Genomic DNA, 23,440 nt, shown 5'->3' on the forward strand with positions numbered 1-23,440 from the left:
CAAACAAAGCGCCAGTCTCTCAGCAACTTCTCAGACAAAGGAATTCCGACGAGGGGATGGACGACTCCTCCCACAAGGAGTGCTCACAGGCGAATGACGTCACCGACAGGCGTGGAAAAACTCACACATGCGCACGAGGGTTCAAGCATGTCTGACGTAAAAACATATGAATGAAATCCATATAGTTTTTGAAAAAAATAAAAAGGACCTATACTTTACGGACAGACCTCGTATGTATAAAATGGACAAAATCCATTATATGTATAAAACTGACCAAATCTGTTAAATATATGTAACAGATTATTTAGTCAGGAGACACTGAATGATCTCTGGGGAATCCCCGACACCAATAAGGCTTACATATTTCCTCGATTAAATGCCTGACGATAGGCGCCTGCCTCATTTAATGACCAGGTCAAAACTTCGTCTCAAATAAATAAATAAATAAACGCCTGCTTTAAATAAACGCTGGGCATTATGTACATTAAAAAGATTACATATGATCAAGTCCATCTTTTTCCAAGTCCGCTGTTTTGTGGTACCTTAAAATCCTAAAGCCTGATTTACTCTTCTCCAGCTACGTAACTCTGTGGCCATGCAGTGACACTGACATGCGCATGACCCTTTTAAAGTTCTCTGTCACATTTTTATTGAATTTACAGCGGGACCCATGGCTTTTTCTGGATTAATTTGTCCCTCAGTGAGCTCTGCTTCTTTATACTATTATCAACCTCCAAAACAACGGTATGATACGTGGAATTTGCTTCCATGAATTGCAGGTCATGTGAGGGTATTTTTCTGACTCTGTGTTGTTATAAAGTGGTCATATTTGTGGTCTTTTCTGCCAAACATATTTGGTCCATGATCGAAATGTAATTGCTGGGCGCACTGAAAAATCTATTAAAATATGACAGGAGAGAAAGGAGTGAAAGTGGATAAGTGACCATTCACAGCCCTTGTGGACTCCGTTGTTTCAACTGGGCTCCAGACAGGGTTCGTAGCCACGCAGAGAGTTCTGATCTAAAGCGGTTATCTTTGGTTTGCCACCTAGGGATATGTGTGAAACAACACTTTATTACAGTGCAGGCAGCAAGCAGCATTTTGTTAATAATCACCAACCTTGAATAAAGGCCTGCCTCGTTTATGTGCCAGGTCTGAGCATGGTTTGAAAAAAATTATTTTAGTGGTACCCACTTTCCTCAAATCAATGTTGCAGACTGTTCTGCAGCAACCTATACTGTGTATGTGGTACATGCGAGGTGTGTTTAATGAGAATACATTAAGATGCGGTGTGACGTTTTGTCAGATGTGAGCGAAAAGCCCTTATACAAAATGGTATATACAGTGTTTATTACATGGAAAACCATACGGCCACATTGGGACATTTGCTTTTGTCTGGTGAGTGTGAATATAAAGTTTATACGATGACGGTTTAGGTGAGTTTTACTGTATTCACAAATTCCCTCACGAATGTGGCTCGCACTCTGTCACAGCCCATTGAGATACTACCCTAAAGTAGACAGGTCGAGGCGTGACCCAAATATGGAACATTCCATCATTCTAAATGGAAAAAACGTGATATCACAGAACTGACATAACAATCTGGATTGTTTGATTGTCTTGTTTTATCTTAATTGTTTGTATTGTGTTTCCATAATTTTCTGTCGTAATGACAGCTTTGATGACGTGAGGCCAAAGTTGTTGCTGTTGAAGGCTGTCATGTTCAGATCTGCACACTGTTGCCTGTAATCTTCTTTTCAGAAGCTGCATTGAATGCCTTGGCTTTCAGAAGGGCCCCTTCAGTAAAAACTGCAGTGCAGCTTGCACAGGAATCAATTTTGACCAACTTGTGGACACCTTCACCATATCAACAATCCAGTGCCATCAGAAGGACTCAGAGGGTTGTTGGATCAGATTTAGGCTTGAGCAGTTAGTCGGAGAAAATAATTATGAGGCTGAAATTCTGAGAGAGAGAGGTAAGTAACAAACAGGAATTGTGAAAATTATGAATGCATAATATAAAGTTTTTAAAGAACAAGCTTCCTACACTTTTTCAGTTTCACATTAGTGGGTCACTATTTTGCCCCTTAAATGTAGACTGGCCCACTGGCTGATAGTGTCCTGAAAGATGTGTTCACACTGTCTTACGTATAATCTCGACAAAATGACAATAAACAAATCTCACTGGAAACCTTATAGTCCAGTCTCTCCATTGCCAAAAGTAGCTCAACCTATGACAAATTGCAAATGTATTCATTCCTGATGGTGTTGTCCTTTCAGGCCCCTTCACACATAGTACAAACAAGTGCAAATCAGGGGCGAATCACGAACCATGAAAACAGCCGATGGGCAGGTATGAATGATCCCACTGAGACGGTTTTGTGCACACTTGTGCACGAATCCATCACAGTGGGAACTCAATGCGATCAGCTGGAGCATGTGTAACCACATCACGCAGCTGCTGTGAATACATGCAACCCACGGGATTCGAACCTGCAATTTACAAAAGTTCTGATTGCCAGCCAGAAACTCTATCAATGCGCTACCATTGCTGGCCTGTAAAAGGTGCAGAAAAATGCCTGAAATCAACAACTAGATGGACGTGTTTAAAAAAAATAAAACCACACACCATAAAAACAACACTGCATTTGATTGAATCCCTCTTATCAAGCGGACAATACAAGTATGAACCGTCTGTTCCTCTGTAGATGACCCATGGTCACAGACATACAGTCATGAAATGACATGAATGAGAAGCAGGGCGCTCTTATGTCCACATGTGCTGAACCCAGCGTGTTCAGCCGGCCCCACGCACATTTACAGCCTGACATGCGGATCTTGTGGATGGTGCGCTGCAGTACAGACACCACATTGCGTGGAAGAGAGCTCACATGAGTGACGTGACATTCAGATCGCCCACTGCATGTTATGATCTGATGGTCCGTATCACCTGGGGCAGCCCGTCAGTGTGCACGCTGTGCACGCTCTCGAGCCCATCGCAAAAGTGATATATGTTTTTATGTATTTCCACATGAGGACAGCAAGCACACACGCGTGAATGTCCGTCAAAACACACGTGTTCTGCAGCTGTGACGTCCAAGATCTGAGATGTCAACATCTGCTGTTGACAGCCAGCCACACCCCCTGTCCATTCAGCGCACAGGCCAAAGTGTCACTTTGTGATCAGATGAGAGGCACCTCGCCTGTGGGCCGGGGTGCAAACCACACACACGCCATGTGTTGGGGGAGCACACGAAACACATGCACACATGTCAAATGCAAAGATCACAAACTCAAAATCTGTGTTTGCCCAATGGAATAGGGGCAATACATATTTGTATAACTTTTGATCTAGTCAACACATAACAATAATCCCTCATTTTAATCATCTCAATGTACTGATTATGTTGATACCAATTTATTTTTAATTGTATGTCAAACTGAGGTCAACAAGTGTAGAACAAGTGTAGATCATCACATGTGGAAGCTCACTTTTTCCAAAAGTGTATGGCTGCAGACCTGCAGACTCCTCATAACATTCATCTCATGATGCTTGTTTGGTGAATGAAAGCCACGCCCCCACACTCTTACATGTCAAAATAAAAGCTCACATCACATATTATAAAATGGCCCAGTTTTGTTTCTCACAGGAATGTTAAGCCCCGTCACACATAGCAAGAATGTGCCAGAAGCATGCAGACACGGCAAATATCCAATGCAGTCGGGAGGAAAAGAGGCATGGTCTGCAGTGTCGGCGCTCAGACAGACTGCCTCGTGCACACCTGTCAGATTGCATCCAGAGCATATGTAGACCACACAGATTGCTGTCAGACAGCCATAAAAGGTGCTGCAGACTGCCCGATCTCCAAATGTCTGGATGGCAGACCAGAGCACTGTGTTCTTCACGCGCATGTGCACGCGTTTGTGCACCACGCGTGGGGCTGTAATTATCACTCAGCCGTGTGTATGTGTGTGTGTGTGCATAACGCTGTATGGGCCACTAAGTGCGTGCGTGCATGCGAGCGCCTGCCACTGAACAGCTTCGTTCAAAGTTTGCTGGCAGTTGGGCCATGCTGTCCCGTTTCAGACGGAGCGCCTTTCCAGGGAACTTTCTTTTTTATACTGTAAACATAATACCAGTATAAGCAGGGGCTACATCTTCGGTTCACAACCCTGAGCTGCTAGACTGCAGTGTAGTTCAGGGTTGTGTCCCTCTCTATAGATAAAAAATCATTGTGCATGTTATTAATTGGATCTTATATATTTAACCCCAGCCGGCTTTTATGGAAAGCCGGCTGGGGTTAAATAAATCAGTGCAAAGGTGAAGTTGTGAATGGGAATCTTCTTTTACTTATATATATATATATATATACACACACACACAGTGGGGAAAATAAGTATTTGACCCCCTTGTTGTGTGGGCCGCCAGAAGAGGAGGTACTGCTGGCCCACCACCAGAGGGCGCCCTGCCTGAAGTGCGGGCTTCAGGCACGAGAGGACGCTGCCGCCACGGACACAGCCTGGAGTGACAGCTGTTACTCATTACTTCCTGACAGCTGTCACTCATTCTTCATCACCTCACTCCATAAAACCCAGACGTCATCTCCACCTCATCGCCGAGATATCGTACTTCATTGAAGGTAATATCCTCAGCCATTTTGTGTTACAATATATCTGTATATTGTGAGTGTTTGCAGGAGTACCGGTTCCTCTTTCTGTGGAAGCTGAGTGAGTGCAGGACGGCACTCTTTTCCCCTGAGGAATCACTGCGGTACTCATCACATATTGAGTGAGAGGTGGAGGTGGCATTCCCACCGTTGTTGTTGCTGGGTGTACACACACCCACACTTGACTGTCTTTGTTCTCGCCAGCAGTACCAGATCCGACAGTCGGAGACGGTGATCACCTGGGAATTCGGGACTTGGTGGCTCCAGTATTCACCAGGTTCGGTGGTGGCGGAAATCGTGTGGTTCCGGCCCTTCTCAGGACAGACGTCTTCTATCCTCGAGCCTGCCCACACGTCACCTTTGTAATTTGACTGTAATCATATTCTGAGATTGTCTGTATATTCGTTGTGCACATTTCACAACATTAAATTGTTCCTTTTTTGCTCATCTATTGACCGTTCATTTGCGCCCCCTGTTGTGGGTCCGTGTCACTACACTTTCACAACAGGATATCTCGGCCAGCGTCATGGACTCCGAGGGGCGTCACCCGGCTGTTGAACGACCAATGGGAGAGCAGGGAGCGCAGGCGTCTGCAGGAGGCGTGATTGGTGAGCTGCAGCACATTCTCACCGCCTTTACGGCTCGGTTGGATCAAATGACCGAGCAAAACATCCTCCTGAACCGCAGGGTGGAGGCTCTCTCCGCACAGATGGCGGCGAGCGCTCAGGGCGCTGCTGCAGCTCGTCCTCCTGTCGACCCTGTGCAGGATATGAACGTTCCAGTGGTGGTTCAACAACCCCTCCCACCATCCCCTGAAGCATACATAAGCCCTCCTGAGCCATACGGAGGTTGTGTGGAGACGTGCGCGGACTTTCTTATGCAGTGTTCGCTCGTCTTCGCACAACGTCCCGTCATGTACGCGTCAGATGCTAGTAAAATAGCTTATGTGATAGGTCTGCTTCGGGGTAAAGCACGCGCCTGGGCTACGGCGCTCTGGGAACAGAACTCACGGTTGTTAACAGCATACACTGGGTTTGTGGGGGAGTTCAGAACAGTGTTTGATCACCCTAACAGAGGAGAGACCGCTTCAACTGTGCTGCTGTCAATGAGACAGGGACGCGAGAGCGCAGCCGCTTATGCAGTCAACTTCCGCATCGCGGCTGCGAGGTCCGGCTGGAATAACGTTGCGCTCCGCGCCGCCTTCATAAATGGACTGTCGTTGTTTCTGAAGGAGCAGCTGGTAGCTAAGGAGGAACCGCGGGATTTAGATCAATCAATCAATTCAATCAATTTTTTTATATAGCGCCAAATCACAACAAACAGTTGCCCCAAGGCGCATTATATTGTAAAGCAAGGCCATACAATAATTATGTAAAACCCCAACGGTCAAAACGACCCCCTGTGAGCAAGCACTTGGCTACAGTGGGAAGGAAAAACTCCCTTTTAACAGGAAGAAACCTCCAGCAGAACCAGGCTCAGGGAAGGGCAGTCTTCTGCTGGGACTGGTTGGGGCTGAGGGAGAGAACCAGGAAAAAGACATGCTGTGGAGGGGAGCAGAGATCGATCACTAATGATTAAATGCAGAGTGGTGCATACAGAGCAAAAAGAGGAAGAAACAGTGCATCATGGGAACCCCCCAGCAGTTTACGTCTATAGCAGCATAACTAAGGGATGGTTCAGGGTCACCTGATCCAGCCCTAACTATAAGCTTTAGCAAAAAGGAAAGTTTTAAGCCTAATCTTAAAAGTAGAGAGGGTGTCTGTCTCCCTGATCTGAATTGGGAGCTGGTTCCACAGGAGAGGAGCCTGAAAGCTGAAGGCTCTGCCTCCCATTCTACTCTTACAAACCCTAGGAACTACAAGTAAGCCTGCAGTCTGAGAGCGAAGCGCTCTATTGGGGTGATATGGTACTACGAGGTCCCTAAGATAAGATGGGACCTGATTATTCAAAACCTTATAAGTAAGAAGAAGAATTTTAAATTCTATTCTAGAATTAACAGGAAGCCAATGAAGAGAGGCCAATATGGGTGAGATATGCTCTCTCCTTCTAGTCCCCGTCAGTACTCTAGCTGCAGCATTTTGAATTAACTGAAGGCTTTTTAGGGAACTTTTAGGACAACCTGATAATAATGAATTACAATAGTCCAGCCTAGAGGAAATAAATGCATGAATTAGTTTTTCAGCATCACTCTGAGACAAGACCTTTCTGATTTTAGAGATATTGCGTAAATGCAAAAAAGCAGTCCTACATATTTGTTTAATATGCGCTTTGAATGACATATCCTGATCAAAAATGACTCCAAGATTTCTCACAGTATTACTAGAGGTCAGGGTAATGCCATCCAGAGTAAGGATCTGGTTAGACACCATGTTTCTAAGATTTGTGGGGCCAAGTACAATAACTTCAGTTTTATCTGAGTTTAAAAGCAGGAAATTAGAGGTCATCCATGTCTTTATGTCTGTAAGACAATCCTGCAGTTTAGCTAATTGGTGTGTGTCCTCTGGCTTCATGGATAGATAAAGCTGGGTATCATCTGCGTAACAATGAAAATTTAAGCAATACCGTCTAATAATACTGCCTAAGGGAAGCATGTATAAAGTGAATAAAATTGGTCCTAGCACAGAACCTTGTGGAACTCCATAATTAACTTTAGTCTGTGAAGAAGATTCCCCATTTACATGAACAAATTGTAATCTATTAGACAAATATGATTCAAACCATCGCAGCGCAGTGCCTTTAATACCTATGGCATGCTCTAATCTCTGTAATAAAATTTTATGGTCAACAGTATCAAAAGCAGCACTGAGGTCTAACAGAACAAGCACAGAGATGAGTCCACTGTCCGAGGCCATAAGAAGATCATTTGTAACCTTCACTAATGCTGTTTCTGTACTATGATGAATTCTAAAACCTGACTGAAACTCTTCAAATAGACCATTCCTCTGCAGATGATCAGTTAGCTGTTTTACAACTACCCTTTCAAGAATTTTTGAGAGAAAAGGAAGGTTGGAGATTGGCCTATAATTAGCTAAGATAGCTGGGTCAAGTGATGGCTTTTTAAGTAATGGTTTAATTACTGCCACCTTAAAAGCCTGTGGTACATAGCCAACTAACAAAGATAGATTGATCATATTTAAGATCGAAGCATTAAATAATGGTAGGGCTTCCTTGAGCAGCCTGGTAGGAATGGGGTCTAATAAACATGTTGATGGTTTGGATGAAGTAACTAATGAAAATAACTCAGACAGAACAATCGGAGAAAAAGAGTCTAACCAAATACCGGCATCACTGAAAGCAGCCAAAGATAACGATACGTCTTTGGGATGGTTATGAGTAATTTTTTCTCTAATAGTTAAAATTTTGTTAGCAAAGAAAGTCATGAAGTCATTACTAGTTAAAGTTAATGGAATACTCAGCTCAATAGAGCTCTGACTCTTTGTCAGCCTGGCTACAGTGCTGAAAAGAAACCTGGGGTTGTTCTTATTTTCTTCAATTAGTGATGAGTAGAAAGATGTCCTAGCTTTACGGAGGGCTTTTTTATAGAGCAACAGACTCTTTTTCCAGGCTAAGTGAAGATCTTCTAAATTAGTGAGACGCCATTTCCTCTCCAACTTACGGGTTATCTGCTTTAAGCTACGAGTTTGTGAGTTATACCATGGAGTCAGACACTTCTGATTTAAAGCTCTCTTTTTCAGAGGAGCTACAGCATCCAAAGTTGTCTTCAATGAGGATGTAAAACTATTGACGAGATACTCTATCTCCCTTACAGAGTTTAGGTAGCTACTCTGCACTGTGTTGGTATATGGCATTAGAGAACATAAAGAAGGAATCATATCCTTAAACCTAGTTACAGCGCTTTCTGAAACACTTCTAGTGTAATGAAACTTATTCCCCACTGCTGGGTAGTCCATCAGAGTAAATGTAAATGTTATTAAGAAATGATCAGACAGAAGGGAGTTTTCAGGGAATACTGTTAAGTCTTCTATTTCCATACCATAAGTCAGAACAAGATCTAAGATATGATTAAAGTGGTGGGTGGACTCATTTACTTTTTGAGCAAAGCCAATAGAGTCTAATAATAGATTAAATGCAGTGTTGAGGCTGTCATTCTCAGCATCTGTGTGGATGTTAAAATCGCCCACTATAATTATCTTATCTGAGCTAAGCACTAAGTCAGACAAAAGGTCTGAAAATTCACAGAGAAACTCACAGTAACGACCAGGTGGACGATAGATAATAACAAATAAAACTGGTTTTTGGGACTTCCAATTTGGATGGACAAGACTAAGAGACAAGCTTTCAAATGAATTAAAGCTCTGTCTGGGTTTTTGATTAATTAATAAGCTGGAATGGAAGATTGCTGCTAATCCTCCGCCCCGGCCCGTGCTACGAGCGTTCTGACAGTTAGTGTGACTCGGGGGTGTTGACTCATTTAAACTAACATATTCATCCTGCTGTAACCAGGTTTCTGTTAGGCAGAATAAATCAATATGTTGATCAATTATTATATCATTTACCAACAGGGACTTAGAAGAGAGAGACCTAATGTTTAATAGACCACATTTAACTGTTTTAGTCTGTGGTGCAGTTGAAGGTGCTATATTATTTTTTCTTTTTGAATTTTTATGCTTAAATAGATTTTTGCTGGTTATTGGTAGTCTGGGAGCAGGCACCGTCTCTACGGGGATGGGGTAATGAGGGGATGGCAGGGGGAGAGAAGCTGCAGAGAGGGCTTATCGATCTCGTTATACGGTTAGACAATCGGTTGGAGGAACGCCGTCGGGATCGAGGCGAAGGACGTGACCGGATACGCGCCGCCCCTCTCCCTTCCGGGTTCGAAAAGGGGCCGCCCTCCCCACGCTCCACAGCCGCAGCGCTTTGTGGGGCAACAGCTCCCCCTGCTGACATTGTTAGGGAAACTCACAGGGCCAAAATGAGGAGGCTGATCCGCGGGGAGTGTTTTCTCTGCAGCTCAAAGGAGCACATACAGAAAAACTGCCCCAAACGGCCAAAATGACAACACTCGCCCTTAGAGACTGGGCTAAGGGGGGGTCAAAACATTCAAGTGAGACACACACAGATTGCCACACGACTCCCAGTCACAATCCTGAGCGGGGATTTAACCCTTCAAGCCCCAGCACTGGTGGACACGGGGTCAGAAGGGAATCTGCTAGACAGCAGATGGGCAAGGGAGGTAGGGCTCCCTCTGGTGGCGCTTCCTTCGCCATTGCAGGTGCGGGCACTAGATGGCACCCTCCTCCCTTTACTCACACACAAGACACAACCAGTAACTCTGGTGGTGTCTGGAAACCATCGGGAGGAGATTGAGTTTTTTGTAACTCCTTCTACCTCCCGCGTGATTTTGGGCATCCCATGGATGTTGAAGCACAATCCCCGGATTGATTGGCCATCTGGGGTGGTGGTTCAGTGGAGCGAAACCTGCCATCGGGTGTGTTTAGGATCCTCGGTTCCTCCCGGTTTACAGGCTAAGGAGGAGGTCAAAGTCCCTCCCAATCTGACGGCAGTGCCGGTTGAGTACCACGATCTTGCTGACGTCTTCAGCAAGGATCTGGCACTCACCCTTCCCCCGCACCGTCCGTACGATTGTGCCATTGATTTGGTTCCAGGCGCTGAGTTCCCGTCCAGCAGGCTGTACAACCTCTCACGACCTGAGCGCGAATCAATGGAGACCTACATCCGGGACTCATTAGCTGCCGGGCTGATCCGGAACTCCACCTCCCCGATGGGGGCAGGTTTCTTCTTTGTGGGCAAGAAAGATGGCGGACTCCATCCATGCATTGATTACAGGGGGCTGAATGAGATTACGGTTCGCAATCGATACCCGTTGCCATTGTTGGATTCCGTGTTCACCCCCCTGCATGGAGCCAAAATCTTTACTAAGCTGGATCTTAGAAATGCGTATCACCTGGTTCGGATCCGGAAGGGAGACGAATGGAAGACGGCATTTAACACCCCGTTAGGTCACTTTGAGTACCTGGTCATGCCGTTCGGCCTCACCAACGCCCCCGCGATGTTCCAAGCCTTGGTTAACGACGTCTTGCGGGACTTCCTGCACCGATTCGTCTTCGTATATCTGGACGATATTCTCATCTTTTCTCCGGATCCTGAGACCCATGTCCAGCATGTACGTCAGGTCCTGCAGCGGTTGTTAGAGAACCGACTGTTTGTGAAGGGCGAGAAGTGCGAGTTTCACCGCACGTCTTTGTCCTTCCTGGGGTTTATCATCTCCTCTAACTCCGTTGCCCCTGATCCGGCCAAGGTTGCGGCGGTGAGAGATTGGCCCCAACCAACAAGCCGTAGGAAGCTGCAACAGTTCCTCGGCTTCGCTAATTTCTATAGGAGATTCATTAAGGGCTACAGTCAGGTAGTTAGCCCCCTGACAGCCCTGACCTCTCCAAAAGTCCCCTTCACCTGGTCGGATCGGTGCGAAGCCGCGTTCAAGGAGTTGAAACGACGGTTCTCTACTGCGCCAGTTTTGGTGCAGCCCGACCCTAGCCGCCAGTTCATGGTTGAAGTGGATGCCTCTGACTCAGGGATAGGAGCCGTGCTGTCCCAGAGCGGAGAGACCGATAAGGTTCTTCACCCATGTGCCTACTTTTCTCGCAGGTTGACCCCGGCTGAACGGAACTATGACGTCGGCAATCGAGAACTCCTTGCGGTGAAGGAGGCTCTTGAGGAGTGGAGACACCTGTTGGAGGGAGCGTCTGTGCCGTTCACGGTTTTCACTGACCATCGGAACCTGGAGTATATCAGGACCGCCAAGCGGCTGAACCCCAGGCAAGCCCGCTGGTCACTGTTCTTCGGGCGTTTTGACTTCCGGATCACCTATCGCCCCAGGACCAAGAACCAGAGGTCGGATGCCTTGTCCCGGGTACACAAAGAGGAGGTCAAAACTGCACTGTCGGATCCACTGGAGCCCATCCTGCCGGAGTCCACTATCGTGGCCACCCTCACCTGGGATGTGGAGAAGACCGTCCGGGAGGCCCTGGCACGGAGCCCGGACCCAGGAACAGGTCCGAAGAACCGTTTATGCGTCCCACCAGAGGCCAGAGCTGCAGTCTTGGACTTCTGTCACGGTTCCAAGCTCTCCTGTCATCCAGGGGTGCGAAGGACCGTGGCAGTTGTCCGGCAGCGCTTCTGGTGGGCGTCTATGGAGGCCGACGTCCGGGAGTATATCCAGGCCTGCACCACCTGTGCCAGGGGCAAGGCAGACCATAAAAGGTCCCAAGGACTTCTCCAGCCATTACCGGTGCCTCATCGCCCCTGGTCCCACATCGGCCTGGATTTCGTCACGGGCCTCCCGCCGTCCCAGGGCAACACCACCATCTTCACAATAGTGGACCGATTCTCCAAGGCGGCCCACTTCGTGGCCCTCCCGAAGCTCCCAACAGCCCAGGAGACAGCAGACCTCCTGGTTCACCACGTCGTCCGTCTGCATGGGATACCCACCGACATCGTCTCTGACCGTGGTCCCCAGTTCTCCTCACACGTCTGGAGGAGCTTCTGCAGGGAACTGGGGGCCACCGTGAGTCTCTCGTCCGGGTACCATCCACAGACGAACGGACAGGCAGAGCGGGCCAACCAGGAACTGGAACAGACCCTCCGCTGCGTAACATCCGCGCACCCGACGGCCTGGAGTAACCATCTGGCCTGGATCGAGTATGCGCATAACAGCCAGGTGTCTTCTGCCACCGGCCTCTCCCCATTTGAGGTGTGTTTGGGGTACCAGCCCCCATTATTTCCCGTGGTGGAGGGAGAGGTCGGTGTGCCCTCGGTCCGGGCCCATCTTCGGAGGTGCCGTCAGGTGTGGCGCACTGCCCGTTCTGCGTTGTTGAAAGCCCGGACGAGGGCCAAGACCCATGCAGACCGCCGGCGGTCCCCGGCCCCTGCATACCAGCCCGGGCAGGAGGTGTGGTTGTCAACGAAGGACATCCCCCTGCAAGTACAGTCTCCAAAATTGATGGACAGGTTCATCGGCCCCTTCCGTATCCTCAAAGTCCTCAGCCCTGCCGCGGTGAAGCTCCAGCTCCCAGCTTCACTGCGGATCCACCTGGTCTTCCATGTTTCCAGGATCAAACCTCACCACACCTCACCCCTCTGTGCTCCCGGTCCGGCGCCGCCTCCTGCCCGGATCATTGACTGGACGTCCGTCGAATGGGCCGGGGGTTCCAATATCTGATGGACTGGGAAGGGTATGGACCCGAAGAACGCTTCTGGGTGAAGAGGAGCTTCATCCTGGATCCGGCCCTCCTGGCCGACTTCTACCGCCGACACCCCGACAAACCTGGTCGGGTGACAGGAGGCGCCCGTTGGGGGGGGGGGTCCTGTTGTGTGGGCCGCCAGAAGAGGAGGTACTGCTGGCCCACCACCAGAGGGCGCCCTGCCTGAAGTGCGGGCTTCAGGCACGAGAGGGCGCTGCCGCCACGGACACAGCCGGGAGTGACAGCTGTTACTCATTATGTCCTGACAGCTGTCACTCATTCTTCATCATCCCACTCCATAAAACCCAGACGTCATCTCCACCTCATCGCCGAGATATCGTACTTCACTGGAGGTAATATCCTCAGCCGTTTGTGTTGCAATATATCTGTATATTGTGAGTGTTTGCAGGAGTACCGGTTCCTCTTTCTGTGGAAGCTGAGTGAGTGCAGGACGGCACTCTTTTCCCCTGAGGAATCACTGCGGTACTCATCACATATTGAGTGAGAGGTGGAGGTGGCATTCCCACCGTTGTTGTTGCTGGGTGTACACACACCCACACTTGACTGTCTTTGTTCTCGCCAGCAGTACCAGATCCGACAGTCGGAGATGGTGATCACCTGGGAATTCGGGACTTGGCGGCTCCAGTATTCACCAGATTCGGTGGTGGCGGAAATCGTGTGGTTCCGGCCCTTCTCAGGACAGACGTCTTCTATCCTCGAGCCTGCCCACACGTCACCTTTGTAATTTGACTGTAATCATATTCTGAGATTGTCTGTATATTCGTTGTGCACATTTCACAACATTAAATTGTTCCTTTTTTGCTCATCTATTGACCGTTCATTTGCGCCCCCTGTTGTGGGTCCGTGTCACTACACTTTCACAACACCCCTGTCAGTTTTGCAGGTTTTCCCACCTACAAAGAATCGAGGGGTCTGTAATTTTTATCATAGGTACACTTCAACTGTGAGAGACAGAATCTAAAAAAAATCCAGTAAATCACATTGTATGAATTTTAAATAATTAATTTGCATTTTATTGCATAAAATAAGTATTTGACCCCCTAGAAAAACAGAGCTTAACAACTGGTACAGAAACAGAGGTCAGACGTTTCCTGTAGTTCTTGACCAGGTTTTCAAACACTGCAACAGGGATTTTGGTCCACTCCTCCATACAGATCTTCTCCAAATCTTTCAGGTTTGGAGTTTCAGCTCCCTCCAAAGATTTTCTATTGAGTTCAGGTCTGGAGACTTGCCGGGCCACTCCAGGACCTTGAAATGCTTCTTACGGAGCCCCACCTTAGTTGCCCTGGCTGTGTGTTTGGGGTCATTGTCATGCTGGAAGACCCAGCCATGACCCATCTTCAGTGCTGTTACTGATGGAAGGAGGTGGTTTGCCAAAATCTCGCAATACATGACCCCATCCATCCTCCCTTCAATACGGTGCAGTCATCCTGTCCCCTTTGCAGAAGAGCACCCCCAGAGTATGATGTTTCCACCCCCATGCTTCACAGTTGGGATGGTTTTCTTGGGGTTGTTCTCATCCTCTAAACATGGTAAGTGGAGTTGATTCCAAAAAGCTCTATTTTGGTCTCATCTGACCACATGACCTTCTCCCATGCCTCCTCTGGATCATCCAGATGGTCACTGGTGAACTTCAAATGGGCCTGGACATGTGCTGGCTTGAGCAGGGGGACCTTGCTGCCCTGCATATTTTAAACCATGACAGCATCTGTAGACAGGTGTGTGTCTTTCCAAATCATGTCCAGTTAACTGAATTTACCCCAGATGGACTCCAATTAAGCTGTAGAAACATCTCAAGGATAATTAGTGGAAACGGGCTGCACCTGAGCTCAATTTTGAGCTTCATGGTGAAGACTGTGAATACTTATGTATATGTAATTTCTTAGATTTTTTTTGTTTTGTTTTTAATGAATTTGCAAAAACCTAAAAAAAAAAAAGATTTTTTTTCACTTTGCCATGATGGGGTATTATGTGTTTTAAGGCCAAAAAAAAAAAATAATTTCATCAATTTTGCAATAAGACTGTAACATAACAAAATGTGGAAAAAGTGAAGCGCGGTGAATACTTTACGGATGCACCGTAACTTTCTACGCAGCTCAAAATAATTGGGGGAACACAGTGTAACGCTAATTATTTTGAGGAGTATATATATATATATATATATATATATATATATATATATATATATATATATATATATATACACAGTGGTGTTCAGAATAATAGTAGTGCTATGTGACTAAAAAGATTAATCCAGATTTTGAGTATATTTCTTATTGTTACATGGGAAACAAGGTACCAGTAGATTCAGTAGATTCTCACAAATCCAACAAGACCAAGCATTCATGATATGCACACTCTTAAGGCTATGAAATTGGGCTATTAGTAAAAAAAGTGGAAAAGGGGGTGTTCACAATAATAGTAGTGTGGCATGCAGTCAGTGAGTTCGTCAGTTTTGTGGAACAAACAGGTGTGAATCAGGTGTCCCCTATTTAAGGATGAAGCCAGCACCTGTTGAACATGCTTTTCTCTTTGAAAGCCTGAGGAAAATGGGACATTCAAGACATTGTTCTGAAGAACATCGTAGTTTGATTAAAAAGTTGATTGGAGAGAGGAAAACTTATACGCAGGTGCAAAAAAATTATAGGCTGTTCATCTACAATGATCTCCAATGCTTTAAAATGGACAAAAAAAAACAGAGACACGTGCAACCATCAAAATGGATAGAAGAATAACCAGAATGGCAAAGGCTCACCCATCCAGGATGATCAAAGACAGTCTGGAGTTACCTGTAAGTGCTGTGACAGAAGACGCCTGTGTGAAGCTAATTTATTTGCAAGAATCCCCCGCAAAGTCCCTCTGTTAAATAAAAGACATGTGCAGAAGAGGCTACAATTTGCCAAAGAACACATCAACTGGCCTAAAGAGAAATGGAGGAATATTTTGTGGACTGATGAGAGTAAAGTTGTTCTTTTTGGGTCCAAGGGCTGCAGACAGTTTGTGAGATGACCCCCAAACTCTGAATTCAAGCCACAGTTCACAGTGAAGACAGTGAAGCATGGTGGTGCAAGCATCACGATATGGGCATGTTTCTCCTACTATGGTGTCAGGCCTATATATCGCATACAAGGTATCATGGATCAGGTTGGATATGTCAAAATACTTGAAGAGGTCATGTTGCCTTATGCTGAAGAGGACATGCCCTTGAAATGGGTGTTTCAACAAGACAATGACCTCAAGCACACTAGTAAATGAGCAAAATCTTGGTTCCAAACCAACAAAATTAATGCTTCGCAGATGTGAAGAAATCATGACTAACTAAACTAAATACTAGTTTAGTGATTCACAGGATTGCTAAAAAAAGCAGTTTGAACATAATAGTTTTGAGTTTGTAGCGTCAACAGCAGATGCTACTATTACTGTGAACACCCCCTTTTCTACTTTTTTTTTACTAATAGCCCAATTTCATAGCCTTAAGAGTGTGCATATCATGAATGCTTGGTCTTGTTGGATTTGTGAGAATCTACTGAATCTACTGGTACTTTGTTTCCCATGTAACAATAAGAAATGTACTCAAAACCTGGATTAATCTTTTTAGTCACATAGCACTACTATTATTCTGAACACTACTGTATATATAAACACACACACTGCAGAGTCACACAATAAGAAGACTGTAGAGGACAGCAGAGAAATTTTTGACTGATGGGCCAGTGGACGTACATATTCAATATATATGTCACACCTGACAGGTCCCTTCATGGGACAAACGGCTCTGGGGAAAAACAACAAAATATTTTGAAACAAAACACACTTTTTTTCAGGTTGTTCAATATTTCAAAATCTTTCTACTTCTTAAACATATTGAGCAACACCACAAACGTTTATACAAGGGTAGGCTGAAAAGTTCTAAGGCTCATTATGATACAGTTAATGCATTAACTGCATCATAGTGAGCCTTAGAACTTTTCAGCCTACCCTCGTACAGAGAAAGTGGTTTGCCCTGTTACTGAAATACCTTCCTTTGACTCCTCCCTTATTGCTCGGGGTCGCCACAGCTGTGGATCATTATAACTCCTTCCTGATGTAACTCCACATTATATGGAGAAGAGGCACTAGTGGTCCTGAACCGGGAACCTTCTGTTTCAGACGAATGTGCACTGACGAAGTATTTTGTTTATTTTATGTTTTATTTTTATTATCATTGTTGTTTCTGATGAGGAATAGCAATGAGCCTTTATTTTTGGGCTTCTCACTGAGATGGAAATTGGCAAAAAAAAAAGTCACTCATACAGGTTAGGTAAAGGTTAAAATTAGGGTGGGGGGGGATTGTTTATTTCTTTATTTTAACTCATGTTACTTCTTGTTTCAGACTGTCCTAAACCACCGAGTGTTGCAACCATTATTGGAGGCTCCCTCGCTGGTGTGGCTCTAATCGGCATCCTGTTGCTGATGCTCATCAAATTGATCATCTACATAAAGGACCTGAAAGAGTACAGGAAGTTTGAAACTGAACAGAAGAGATCCAAGTGGGCAGATGTGAGCCTGTTTTTCCACTTTTACACCACACATTTGCAAAGTCTAAATGTGAAGAGCTGCTAGAATTGCAGACTATCTTAGGGCCCTGTCACACTTAGCACAAATGAGCAGGAATGGGACAAAAAGCCAAACTTCATGATGCAGTCAGGAGGGACAGATTGTCATGGTTCGAGGTGGCTTGGCACAGAAGACTGTAGGAGGCCTCTGCAGACTCTCAGACATAAGTGTAGGAGTAATAAAAAGGCTTTATCTGGAATTCTGGCAACAGGTTCAGTACACAGGATAGCCGTCAGCGTGGCGGAGGTAACAAGCACGTAACAAGCAGAGGCGAGTAAACAATAAACAAGCAAAGGTCAAACACACGGCGTTGAGGAGTACACAAGGCTGAGACTGAGCTTGTCCAAAAAACAAGCTCAGTTCAGCGATACAGCGAAGCGGAGATCCAAAAACACAGGCAAGGTCAAAAATACAACAAGGCAAAACAGGACTATAAGGTGTGAGGCTGGAAAGTGACTAAATTCTAGAATCTGGCGGGGAAGTGAGAGACTGTGAGGGCTTAAATAATGGCAGGCTAATCAGGGCATGAAATGAGGAACAGGTGTGCGGAAGGTTCTAGAAGGGGCGTGACCGAGGAACACAAAGGCAATTTCATGAGTGTGAAGTTACACAGAAAAAAGAAAGCAGACCAAAGCAAGAGAAATAGGTGCCAGAAAAAGACAACAATGCAAAACATGACGTGCCCAAAGACCTACAATAATTAATGTGAACAAAGCAAAGGGGCAACCAACCAGCCTCAAAAGAGAACAACAAAAAAATTAATACTAAAGCAAAGATAGAATGGCACACACATGTGCCAAAAGTAAATAAATAGGTAATTCAACATATGGCAAAAATAAACAGATGATTCAACTAATGATTACACAATGGGAAAAGCAAAGGCTGGACAAAAACTAGAGCATAACTTAACTCATGACTAAAGTATGATAAACAGAAAATATAACAAGTGACTACAGATAATGCAAAGAATGATTACACAACAAAGAATAACTGATCATGACAAATGTATAATATATGAAAAATAAAACCGAAAATCCTCAGAGGAAGCCTAGACATGATCAAGAGGTAAACCCAGGCATGAACCTGACATTGGAGTTTTTGGATGCGACTCTCTGGATACTTATTGCTGGTTCAGATCAAGCAGGAATCTATACACGTGCCTGCAACATGCACCCACCACACATCCAAAAACCCTGATTCGTCAGGTATCTTCTACACAGAATCGTCCGCCCTCATCGTTGCCTGCAGAAGCCTGACAGCAGGATAGTCCGCTGTCAAGCTGGATGCCACGTGTTGCGCCACTGGACACATCGTCATATGGAATAATTATTTCATAGTGGATAGCGCCAAGCAGACAGAGCCGCATTTGGAGCCATTACAAAGGTGATTATTTATTCTATTCATATTATAATGGCTTAGTAACACAGTTGCGAGATCATTCTTTCATATCAGTTAGATGTTGTAACTACGGATGGGTATGGAAAACCGCTTCCTGTTAAGAATCAATAAGAAATGATTTGATCCACTGACATCAGTAGCCTTTTTGCTTCATGATTTCCTTATCAGTTCTTCAATTCACATCATGCCGGAGTGGCTGTTGTTCTTCAGGGTGTGTATCGGGAAATTGCTCATTTCTCTATGTTGATTGCATACCCACTGTGTACGCACTGAGACGCTGAGAAGCTGCAAAGCACAGCAGGTCGCAGCACAAGCAGTGAAGCGCTGCTTCTCTCAGTAGCAGTGGGTCCGCAATTTCTTCATTAACCCCCTCAAAGCATTTAAAGATGTGAATCGTGAGTTACCTTTGTGCTGATTAAAGTCACTAACTGGGACTCTTGTCTAGTTGCGGGCAAGAAACGAGAATCATCCTCCGTTCCACATCAGAGTTTTTATTCATTCCTTATTAAATTTTCATGGGCAGGGCACGCAATGGTTCTCTGGTGTGAAAACTAGGTCATTCGTGACCATGAAAATTTTACTTTAATATTTTATTCTCCCCACCCCTTTATCAGATCTGCCTCAATAATCTTCTTTCAGCTGCTCCCAATTGGTGTCACCACAGCAGATCATCCATCTCCATTTCACTCTATCATCGGTCACACCAACCACCTGCATATCCTCCCTCATCACATCCAGTATGTCACCTTACCACCTGCTGCCATGTGTGCAATTATTCTTAGTAAATCACCTGCAAAATGTACACCAACCCAATGCACAAAAATTTCGAATGCCCACACATTTTAGTACTTATGTGTGATCTTCTTAAATCAAGCCCAGTGTCTCCTCCTTTCTGATCTCCTCACTTTACCAGTCATACTGTCAACCAAGGTTGGGTAGGATCACTTTGAAAGAATACATGTGGATTACATGTATGTATGTACATACATTTGGATTACTTGTAATCTGATTACTTTTGGATTACATTTCAAAGTAATCCTACCCAACCCTGCTGTCAACATTCAAAGTGCCAAATCTCTCCCTACCGGGATGAGGTAGAACAAGTGACGGTGTGGTGTGGAGAAAATAACCTGCTCCTGAATACATCCAAAAACAAGGAGCTAATCATAGATTTCAAACAACAAACAAAACAGATATTCAGTCCATTATCATTGGGACGACCTGTGTGGAAAGGGTCAGGGACATCATTTCCTGGGACTCCACATAGAGGAGAAACTGACCTGGGACAGGAACACCACACACTTGGTAAAAAGGGCACAGCAAGACTCCACTTTATGAAAATCCTCAGGAAAAATAACATAAACCAGAGACTGCATGTGTCTTTTTACCACTCTACCATGGAGAGCGTCATCACATACTGCCTCTACGTGGTTTGCCAGCTGGAGGGTGACAAACTGGAAAGAGCTCCATAGAGTTACCAAAATGGCAGAGAAGATCATTGGGTGCCTTCTACTCAGTGGTGGGCACAGCTAAACAAAAGGTTAAGATAAGATAAGATAAACTTTATTGATATCAATGAGGAGAAAATCACATGTAAGGTCAGCTCTTAAAAAACACACAAGATGGGTGCAAGTAGAGGAAAATGTTTATCAAACAGCGTGTGCAAGGATAAGCAATAATAATAATACTTGTAACAGTACAAGACATAAGAAAATGAGGTAGAAATAGAGATAGAATATGTATGAATATATATACACACATACATGCATATGAATATATATATATATATATCTCAAATCAATTTTATTTATATAGCACCAAATCACAACAACAGTTGCCCCAAGGTGCTTTATATTGCAAGGCAAAAGCCATACAATAATTACAGAAAAACCCCAACGGTCAAAACGACCCCCTGTGAGCAAGCACTTGGCGACAGTGGGAAGGAAAAACTCCCTTTTAACAGGAAGAAACCTCCAGCAGAACCAGGCTCAGGGAGGAGCAGTCTTCTGCTGGGACTGGTTGGGGCTGAGGGGAGAGAATCAGGAAAAAGACATGCTGTGGAGGGGAGCAGAGATCAATCACTAATGATTAAATGCAGAGTGGTGCATACAGAGCAAAAAGAGAAAGAAACACTCAGTGCATCATGGGAACCCCCCAGCAGTCTAAGTCTATGGCAGCATAACTAAGGGATGGTTCAGGGTCACCTGTTCCAGCCGTAACTATAAGCTTTAGTAAAAAGGAAAGTTTTAAGCCTAATCTTAAAAGTAGAGAGGGTGTCTGTCTCCCTGATCCGAATTGGGAGCTGGTTCCACAGGAGAGGAGCCTGAAAGCTGAAGGCTCTGCCTCCCATTCTACTCTTAAAAACCCTAGGAACTACAAGTAAGCCTGCAGTCTGAGAGTGAAGCGCTCTATTGGGGTGATATGGTACTAAGAGGTCCCTAAGATAAGATGGGACCTGATTATTCAAAACCTTATAAGTAAGAAGAAGAATTTTAAATTCTATTCTAGAATTAACAGGAAGCCAATGAAGAGAGGCCAATATTGGTGAAATATGCTCTCTCCTTCTAGTCCCCGTCAGTACTCTAGCTGCAGCATTTTGAATTAACTGAAGGCTTTTCATGGAACTTTTAGGACAACCTGATAATAATGAATTACAATAGTCCAGCCTAGAGGAAATAAATGCATGAATTAGTTTTTCAGCATCACTCTGAGACAAGACCTTTCTAATTTTAGAGATATTGCGCAAATGCAAAAAAGCAGTCCTACATATTTGTTTAATATGCACATTGAATGACATATCCTGATCAAAAATGACTCCAAGATTTCTCACAGTATTACTAGAGGTCAGGGTAATGCCATCCAGAGTAAGGATCTGGTTAGACACCATGTTTCTAAGATTTGTGGGGCTGTGGGGCCAAGTACAATAACTTCAGTTTTATCTGAGTTTAAAAGCAGGAAATTAGAGGTCATCCATGTCTTTATGTCTGTAAGACAGTCCTGCAGTTTAGCTAATTGGTGTATGTCCTCTGGCTTCATGGATAGATAAAGCTGGGTATCATCTGCGTAACAATGAAAATTTAAGCAATGCTGTCTAATAATACTGCCTAAGGGAAGCATTATAAAGTGAATAAAATTGGTCCTAGCACAGAACCTTGTGGAACTCCATAATTAACCTTAGTCTGTGAAGAAGATTCCCCATTTACATGAACAAATTGTAATCTATTAGATAAATATGATTCAAACCACCGCAGTGCAGTGCCTTTAATACCTATGGCATGCTCTAATCTCTGTAATAAAATTTTATGGTCAACAGTATCAAAAGCAGCACTGAGGTCTAACTGAACAAGCACAGAGATGAGTCCACTGTCCGAGGCCATAAGAAGATCATTTGTAACCTTCACTAATGCTGTTTCTGTACTATGATGAATTCTAAAACCTGACTGAAACTCTTCAAATAGACTATTCCTCTGCAGATGATCAGTTAGCTGTTTTACAACTACCCTTTCAAGAATTTTTGAGAGAAAAGGAAGGTTGGAGATTGGCCTATAATGAGCTAAGATAGCTGGGTCAAGTGATGGCTTTTTAAGTAATGGTTTAATTACTGCCACCTTAAAAGCCTGTGGTACATAGCCAACTAATAAAGATAGATTGATCATATTTAAGATCGAAGCATTAATTAATGGTAGGGCTTCCTTGAGCAGCCTGGTAGGAATGGGGTCTAATAGACATATTGATGGTTTGGAGGAAGTAACTAATGAAAATAACTCAGACAGAACAATCAGAGAGAAAGAGTCTAACCAAATACCGGCATCACTGAAAGCAGCCAAAGATAACATTATATCTTTGGGATGGTTATGAGTAATTTTTTCTCTAATAGTTAAAATTTTATTAGCAAAGAAAGTCATGAAGTCATTACTAGTTAAAGTTAAAGGAATACTCAGCTCAATAGAGCTCTAACTCTTTGTCAGCCGGGCTACAGTGCTGAAAAGAAACCTGGGGTTGTTCTTATTTTCTTCAATTAGTGATGAGTAGTAAGATGTCCTAGCTTTACAGAGGGCTTTTTTTTATAGAGCAACAGACTCTTTTTCCAGGCTAAGTGAAGATCTTCTAAATTAGTGAGATGCCATATCCTCTCCAACTTACGGGTTATCTGCTTTAAGCTGCGAGTTTGTGAGTTATATCACGGAGTCAGGCACTTCTGATTTAAGGCTCTCTTTTTCAGAGGAGCTACAGCATCCGAAGTTGTCCTCAATGAGGATGTAAAACTATTGACGAGATAATCTATCTCACTCACAGAGTTTAGGTAGCTACTCTGCCCTGTGTTGGTATATGGCATTGGAGAACATAAAGAAGGAATCATATCCTTAAACCTAGTTACAGCGCTTTCTGAAAGACTTCTACTGTAATGAAACTTATTCCCCACTGCTGGGTAGTCCATCAGAGTAAATGTAAATGTTATTAAGAAATGATCAGACAAAAGGGGGTTTTCAGGGAATACTGTTAAGTCTTCAATTTCCATACCATAAGTCAGAACAA

The 23,440-nt window shown here is 44.6% G+C and overlaps 1 protein-coding gene across 1 annotated transcript in view; it reads left to right on the top strand.

The window, feature by feature from the left end:
* Positions 1-23,440, top strand: part of itgb2 (integrin, beta 2) — a 125,822-nt gene that overhangs the window by 98,412 nt on the left and 3,970 nt on the right. The window contains exons 14-15 of the mRNA XM_034186558.1: positions 1,762-1,976; positions 17,283-17,449. Coding sequence (XP_034042449.1) covers positions 1,762-1,976; positions 17,283-17,449 — 382 coding nt within the window. The remainder of the gene's footprint in view (positions 1-1,761; positions 1,977-17,282; positions 17,450-23,440) is intronic.

The sequence above is a fragment of the Thalassophryne amazonica genome, chromosome 14 (assembly GCF_902500255.1).
Source record: "Thalassophryne amazonica chromosome 14, fThaAma1.1, whole genome shotgun sequence".
In the NCBI taxonomy this organism is placed as follows: Eukaryota; Metazoa; Chordata; class Actinopteri; order Batrachoidiformes; family Batrachoididae; genus Thalassophryne; species Thalassophryne amazonica.